Raw genomic sequence first — 7870 nt, 5'->3', positions numbered from 1 at the left:
AAAAATGAATGGTGGAAAAACAATTTCCCTGTTTGACCGGTAGGTTTAATGGGTATTATGACTCGTACTGTCGCACTCTATAGACCTCACCCTCATAGACCTGGATGAACCCATCAATGACACTGATGTTATGAAGGAAGTCAGGTATGTGATTTACACTAATGACATATTTGTGACTGGTTGCAGGATCACATATTCCTACAAATTCAGTCTGTAGTAGGTCAAAGGTCACCGCCTATGGAGAGGTAGGCCCAGAGCCATGTATTTGGAAAGTTGGGACATTCAAATATCTGCATTGTTGCATTTACATCAATATGTATACATTACATGACACAGTATAATCAAATATATCCATATTTGGCTCCCCATGGGCAATATTGACATTTTAAACAATGCTATGTAACAGAAAATCTATTTTATAATTGACTTGTAATGAAAGGCTCAAAGGTGTTAACATGGAGTCCTTTCTAAAAGTTTGCCAAATTCTCTAAATATATAACTCTGGATAGGCAGAGTCATCTCAGAGTATTGGAACCATAGAATTCCAGTGATTCTATTCTAACTCTAGAATGATTAATTCTACTTCTATTATTCTAATTCTATAATTGGAGCACATCCTCACACTATAGCACATTATAGTGACCTTAGAGAGATTCCTTTTTCTGTATCTAGATCTGATAAAGATCACAGAGCGGTTGAGAGACAGACCAAGTTGAGAGACAGATATCCCAACTCTGTCACTAGAGGCTGAAGGAGAGATTGAGATGCAGGAGGCTGATCTGAAGACAGATGGCACGTCTCAGTCACAGAAGGTTGAAGGAGAGATTGAGTTGGACGATGCTGTTGCCATCCCATCTCAGTCACAGAAGGTTGAAGGAGAGATTGAGTTGGACGATGCTGTTGCCATCCCATCTCAGTCACAGAAGGTTGAAGGAGAGATTGAGTTGGACCAGGCCGTTGTCATCCCATCTCAGTCAAAGGAGGTATGATGTATTGTGTTTTGTGTTTTAATGACACAGTGAAGATTAAAATGACAAATTAATTTTCCAAGCTTGAGCTAGTAAAGGTCTTCTAATCTAGGAGGCCAAAGGAGAGAGTGAGTTGAATCAGGTTGATCTGAAGACAGCCACATCAACTGACACTGGGGGTCGAAGGAGAGAGTGTGATGCAGGAGAGTGATGATCTAGAAACAGCCGGTCCATCTCAATCCCAGGAGACTGAATGAGTGGCAAAGGCAAATGCTTCCAGATAACACTGTGTGTGTGTGTACATGTCTGTTTGTGCGTGCAGACAGTTGTTTGTAAACAGACATTGTGTTAACAGTGCAATGGCGAATTTGATTGAATTCCAGCCTAACTCTGCTTTCTGTTGTCCCCATCAGGCTGCAGTGGTGGGCTTCACTAACGTGACCCCCAAGGCTGCAGCCTCCCAGACCAGCCTCACCCTCAGGGGAAAGAGAAGCTACCCAGAGCTAAAGCACCCAGAGATTTCCACCTCGATAATATACAGGTCTTTGCTTCTCGACTCATCTCTCACCTCCTCTAACATGGTCACTGAGAGCATTATCTTCAACAGTCCACGCCCATCAGAGGAGAATGTGAGTATTCAGAAGGTGCTCCCTGCTGATAAAGTTGACATCCTCCATGGTCAACCAGTGGAGGAGTACATCGTCAAAGCTGAGCAATGCATCACTCAGGTCATTCAGGATGCAGCTGTGACATATACTGCCGTGCTGGATAAAACCGACACTTGTGGGAAACTAAATCCTGTCTGTCCATGTTTCCACAGAGAATATTGAGGAGGCATCCTCTGATCTATTTGGTGCTATTATTTCCGACCTGCATGAGGTATCTGAGGTCAATAAAGGCCTCCATGTGTACGAAAGCAGGTCGCAAATTGTTCTGGGTGGAAGTGAGTTCAGGTTCCCAGAAGATTTATACCAAAACCCTGCACAAACTGAGGAAGCTGTTCACCTCACACCATCTCACTGCAAATCGAGCTCTATGACACTGGACTACTTGTAACTGAGACCACTGTGGAGGTATCTCCTGTATGGAAGACAGACAGTAATACCTCTATGTCCTCAGCCTCAGCCCACCAGCTCACCCTCGACACCTGCACTAAAGGGTCATCAAACAGGTGATCTTGGTGCTGAGATTGGAGACTTCAAGGGAAGACTGCTTCGCTTCCGTTGGGGAGAGCACGTCAAATGCGTCCTTCGACTTCAACCAGAAGTTGGACTCGATCATTTCGAAATTGGAGGACCTCACCATTTCGAGTGACGTGACGTCAGCCCAGACTGCCACGCTCACGCGATCTCGTTGTGCAGCCAGCAGAACCTCTAACATTTCCATCCAGAGCTTTCATAGTGCTGAGTTCCGAGCTACGGCCAAACAGATTGTGCGTGAGGCCATTCTCAGAGCTGCTAGCGAAGCCAACTGTTCTTTGCCACAGAGCATGCCTAGCATCACCTTCTCACACCATGTGGTTTCTACAACTCAAGATATAGTGAATATGATCATGCAAGACCTTGAAAGTGTATCCCAGTACACAGTGGAGGACGCAGACTCCTTCCCACTTGGAGAGAAAAAGCTGCGGTCCAAGCTCAAGCCCAGAGTTGTCTTTGACAACTCATTTTTTGCTGCTCAAATCATGTACCACAGAGTAAAGGATAGACTGACTGTCTTTTTGTCTTTTCCACCCTTGTCTGTCACCACAGCCAAAGATGTGCTGAACTCCACCCCTGTGGAGACACTCAGATGCTCGAAGTCCCCTGACACTGCTCTTGTTAAGGACAGGAGCCGCCCTCCGTCTGTGAGAAGTGAGAAGCCATTTTCAAAAGTCAGTTTGACTAAAAGGTCTAAAGCCCTTGTGTCTTCGAGTGGCTCCTCCACAGACCACCATGTAATTGACACATGCAGTGAGGATGTCACTCTGCCCACCAGGAGTGTGTCAGTTATGAGCGATACCAGTTTGAAGAGAGCCTCTCATCTCGATGGTAGTGGATTGTAAGTGGTACCTCTTTTCATCTGTATAGGACTTCATTGTAACATGATACATTGCGTTTTATGATGTGAACTTCACTGGTTGTGTCCAAAATGGCACCTTCTTCCATATTTAGTGCACTACTTTTGACCAGAATTAGACCATATGGGCCCTGGTCAAAAGTTGTGCACTATAAAGAGAAGAGAATGCCTTTTGGGACGCAGTGACTGCTTTCCATTGTTGCGTCCTCTTCTCCCAGTTATTGCACCCAGGTCGGTCACACCAGCTTGCTCTTCTTACTTAGACACCAGCAATGCCGCAAGTGACATCACTCATGGTGTTGTGGCTGACCTTAATGCTACTGAGGAATTCCCTGCCAGGGGCCTTAGCCCGGCTGATGTAAAGGCTGACGGCATGGCCCGCCTTCCCTCTGCCAGTGGGGAAGAGACTAAGAAGAACAGGAAGTGGCGCTTCCTACCCAAAATTGGCAAGATTCCAAAGATCAGGATGAAGGTAGGGGGCTCTGTGTTTTGAGATTACCTCTGTAAGGCAGGTTCTGAAATGTACCCTACAGATTCACTAAACCCCTATTGTCTCAGCATTAGAACAATGCTGTTGTCATTGTCTTTAGGAGGTTGAGTGAGGCCGCTGTAATACAATCCTAATACACATGGGAGAGAGTCAATGTCTGTGTACCCTATTCCTTATATGGTGCACTACTTTTGACCAGAGCACTATAGTGCCTTACGTAGCCAGTAGGGCGCATTTTGGGATAGATACCATATATTTTACACAGGCTCAGTTGTCCTGATGTGTTTTGTCAACAGCTGTTCAAGACAAAAGGGGAACCGAAGAGCCACCCTGAACAGGATGCGCTGCCTACCAAACGTCTCAGAGAGACTCGTATTTCACAGAGTAAGTGATAAGCATCGATAATGTCATGTTGATGTATCACCCTCTGGCCAGCTTGTTAAAACAGTGACTACAGATACAGGATGGACAGAAAGGCAGACAGACAGACAGACAAACACACACGTTCATTTTCTGATTATGAAATATTCTTATCACAGATGCTGAGTGTGAGGTTCCAGAGGTTCCATCCACTTCCCCACCCAAGGAGGACCTGACAAGCACACTGGCCCCTGCTCCCCAGGAGTCCCAGTCCCGTAAACGCCCTCTCATAGTCAGGGTTGTTGCATCCCCACACCTACCAGTAAAGCACCACAGGCTAGTATGAGCGGTAGCTCCGGGTTGTAGTGAACTAACACCTGGCTACTAAGTAGATGTGTCTTAGGCTTTTCTGGGACCATTCCCATTGTACAACTTCCTGCAGTAGAGCGCTCATAGGCTTAACTATGGCAGACATATTTGGAATGAATTTGCCATAATAGTTAAGTAAGGAAAGAAAAGACCTGAGCTCAGTGGTGTTTGTAGGAATGGGAGCCTTCTCAATAGCTTCAGTTTTCTGTTTCATGGGGTGTATCCCCTCTGCATCTATCACATGACCTAGATAGGCTGTTCTGGAAGAAAGAACATTTCTCTCTTAACCTTCAGATTGCAGACTTTGTCTTTTTAGGACTTCAAGATTTCTCATGTGCTCTTGTGTCACGCCCTGTGTTAAGTGTATCATCAATATAACAGATTACCCCTTCTATACCTTGTAGGATCTGATCCATAATTTTCAAAAAAAAATATCTGACACACAGGCAACACCATAAGGAAGCCTGTTGACCTTAACAACCCCTTATGTGTATTCATGGTGAGATAGTGCTTAGACCGCTCCTCTAACTGTACTTGCTCGTATGCCTGTGACAAATCCAGCTTTGTGAACGTCTCATCCCCGGCCAGCTTTGTGAACAAGTCCTGTGTTTTTGGTAAGGGATTCTGATCTACTTCCATCCACGGATTGATAGTTACCTTGTAATCTCCACATATTCTTACAGTATTGTCTGTTTTCAGGATACACACAATTGGAGCAGCCCATTCACTGTAGTTAACTGGAGTGAGGACCCTTTCTGACTCCAACGTAACTAGCTGTTTTTTAATATTTCTCTAAGTGCATACGGCACTGGGCGAGGACTGCAGAACTTATGTACAGCCCTATTAGTTACAGGTAGCTTGGCTGTGATACCTTTTAGCATTCCTAGCTCTGGCTGAAACAGAGAAATATTTTTCACACAAACCATCTACAGCTGTTACTGTGTACACGTGACCAGTCTAGCTTCAACTGACTGATCCAGTCTCTACCCAGCAGGGCAGGACCATTGCTCCTCTGTGATGGAATGACGTTCTTTTCCTCTCTCGCTGGTGTGCGTTGCCCTGATCATCGTTGCTTCACTCGTCTTCCTGCAGTCACAGTAAGGAGGCCTCCTTCTCTCTCTCTCTCAGTAGCATCCAGGTGCTTATTCCATTTCACTTGTCTCGTTTAATTGTTTCCCACTTTACGCGAGCGGCATGTCCTGGCTATGTGTCCTTTCTTCTTGCACTCCAGACACTCAAAATCCATGTAGCGGCACTCATCTGGCTTGTGCCCTTTTCCCACGCAATGGTAACATGGTTTACGGGTTGCCTCCGTTTTCTTGGCAACGCTTTTCTTCAACTGCATTTGCTTTGAAAGTATTTTGTGTCAACTGCTGTGTGCTTTTCCTTGTTACTTCAAAAGAAAATCCCATATCCACAGCCAGTGCTAATGTTAGTCTTGTGTGAGCTACATTCAGTAAACGGTCTCTCAGCGCTGCACTTTTAACACCGCACACAAATATTCACGTTCTGGCAGACTCAATTTACATGTGACTGAGTTTTCTTAAACTAGCCAAGTACTCACTAATCGACTCCCTCGAGTTGACTCCTTGCATGAAACTTGCATCTTTCAGCAATACAATTTGTCCTCGGTATGTAGTGACTTTAACAGCGCAACCACCTCTGTCAACATTTTTTCATTTGGTTTTTGTGGTGCATTAAGTCCATTAACAAATTGTAAGTCTTTCTGCCAACAATCGTCAGAAACATGGTTTTAGACATATCCTTGTACTTGAGCCCATTAGCTTCAAAACTTTCCTCGAAGTGGAAATCCTCGGCCTTGCCGAATGACCTCTTCCCTGCTAGCTTTTCTACACAGACTGTCTCGATGGATGTAGCACTTTCTTTCTCGCTCTGTTCCCCTTCGGACAAAAACTCCGGTACCTCATCGCCAATCTGTTGCATCCCTGGTTAAGGGAAGCGGGTTGTTTTTAGTTATTGTAAAGAGAAACTCAACAGTATAAAGCATTAACATCACGAAGACGACAGTGGTTACTAAATAGCTGGTTCCAAGCTGAGTCCATCTGCACCCTTTCAAAGGAAACATTGAATATCTTTAGTTACAGTGTGTAGCCTAGTTAGAGCCATAAATATCCAGCTGTCATCTGGGGTATCCAAGCCATGACAATGTATAAACGAGTACGATTAAAATCAAATGTATCCATAATGGCTGAATTTGAAACAGCTATAACGCTTCTTGGCTCTTCCCTACAGGACAATGAGAAGCGGACACCGTTGCATGCCGCTACCTATCTAGGAGATACAGAAATTCTAGAGCTACTCATACTATCAGGTAAGGTTATCATTGAAGAGAAGGATTACGCAATGATTCATGTCCATCGGACTTTGACTTCTGTTTTGATGCTTGTTGTGTTTGCATGTGACCGTTTCCCTCATACTTACCACCATTAAGATCTTATGTGCAGCCGATGTATTTAAAAATGTAAAAAAAACATTCTAATGAAGGCCATTGACAGCTGAAACGTCCCGATTTTAACTTGATTAGTGAAGCATCAAGATTTTAATTGTGAGCGAGAGTCGCACCTGTTACTCCAATGTCCTCATGATTTTGGGTTGCACCTCATCTCACGTTGGCTGAGCTCCTTCTAATCCTCTCCACTCACTGACATAACATTTTCATCAAAGTGTTGCTGTGTAATGAAAGTCCAATTCCCAGAATAGCTCAACAAGAGGCTTTGACTACGTTCTAAATGGCTCCCTATACAGTGCACTACTTTTGACCTGAGCCCTATGGGTAGGCCTATGGGTCCTGGTCAGAAGTAGTGCACTATGAAGGTATTAGGGTGATGTTTTGGACACATCCTTTCTGTGCTCCAGCTATTTAAGATGTTGCCTTATCAACCCCAGAGTGTCTGTCCCCTGTCGGTCTGTCCCCTGCCTCTGTATCCCAGGAGCCAGAGTAAATGCCAAAGACAAGTGTCTCAATACTCTGCACCGGGCCGTGGCTTCCTGCAGTGAGGTACGTGTACTGATAGACACCTGTGCTTTACTGTTAAGTGTGTTGTGATTTTTAAATGCACTTTAAACAAAGTTGAACATGATTTGAACTGTGCTCCTGTAGGAGGCAGTCCAGGTGCTATTGAAACGCTCCGATGTGAACGCCAGGGACAAGAACTGGCAAACGCCGCTACACGTCGCTCCAGCCAATAAGGCGGTCCACTGTGCCGAGGCCCTGGTCCCTCAACAATGTGAACATGTCGGACCGGGCACACGGCGCTGCACCATGCAACGGACACCTTTGTAATGATGGCGCCGGAGAGGATGGCTGCTGTGTCATGGGCTCTTAACCAACCGTGCTATTTAGTTTGTTTGTTCGCATTTTTTGTAACTTATTTTGTACATAATGTTGCTGCTACCATCTCTTATGACCGAAAAGAGATTCTGGAAATCAGAAAAGCGATTACTCACCTTGAACTGGACGAAGAATTTCTCTTTAATGAGTCGGGTGAGAGGGATTTACTCCACACACAGGCCCTCATCCGCAGGAGAAAGAGACGGAAAATATATTGTGGAAAGAGATCGGGATGCCTTGTGAGGATCCGCCAACGAGTGGCTTATCTTTTCC

At 45.0% G+C, this 7870-nt stretch overlaps 2 protein-coding genes across 4 annotated transcripts; both read left to right on the top strand.

Annotated features, from left to right (window-relative positions):
* Positions 1 to 255: 255 nt before the first annotated feature.
* LOC115182384 (uncharacterized) lies at positions 256 to 2561 on the top strand. Its single transcript, XM_029744001.1, has 3 exons — positions 256 to 983; positions 1081 to 1096; positions 1382 to 2561. Exons 1-3 carry the CDS (start codon positions 790 to 792, stop codon positions 1796 to 1798), a joined length of 627 nt encoding a protein of 208 aa, XP_029599861.1. The 5' UTR covers positions 256 to 789; the 3' UTR covers positions 1799 to 2561.
* Positions 2562 to 2610: 49 nt separating this feature from the next.
* Positions 2611 to 7610, top strand: LOC115182385 (serine/threonine-protein phosphatase 6 regulatory ankyrin repeat subunit B-like). Of its 3 annotated transcripts, XM_029744004.1 has the most exons (7): positions 3169 to 3498; positions 3813 to 3900; positions 4056 to 5011; positions 5240 to 5342; positions 6499 to 6577; positions 7197 to 7264; positions 7367 to 7610. In XM_029744004.1, exons 4-7 carry the CDS (start codon positions 5268 to 5270, stop codon positions 7547 to 7549), a joined length of 405 nt encoding a protein of 134 aa, XP_029599864.1. In that variant the 5' UTR covers positions 3169 to 3498; positions 3813 to 3900; positions 4056 to 5011; positions 5240 to 5267; the 3' UTR covers positions 7550 to 7610. The 3 variants fall into 3 exon arrangements, with proteins under 3 accessions (XP_029599862.1, XP_029599864.1, XP_029599863.1); XM_029744002.1 differs by lacking the exons at positions 5240 to 5342; positions 6499 to 6577; positions 7197 to 7264; positions 7367 to 7610 and adding an exon at positions 2611 to 3008 and having other exon boundaries at positions 3290 to 3498; positions 4056 to 4677; XM_029744003.1 differs by lacking the exons at positions 3169 to 3498; positions 3813 to 3900; positions 4056 to 5011; positions 5240 to 5342 and having other exon boundaries at positions 5381 to 6577.
* Positions 7611 to 7870: the final 260 nt, after the last annotated feature.

This window comes from Salmo trutta, unplaced genomic scaffold, assembly GCF_901001165.1.
Source record: "Salmo trutta unplaced genomic scaffold, fSalTru1.1, whole genome shotgun sequence".
NCBI classification, from domain to species: Eukaryota; Metazoa; Chordata; class Actinopteri; order Salmoniformes; family Salmonidae; genus Salmo; species Salmo trutta.
Note: the sequence above shows the minus strand (reverse complement) of the source record. Positions and strands in the feature narration are given on the sequence as shown.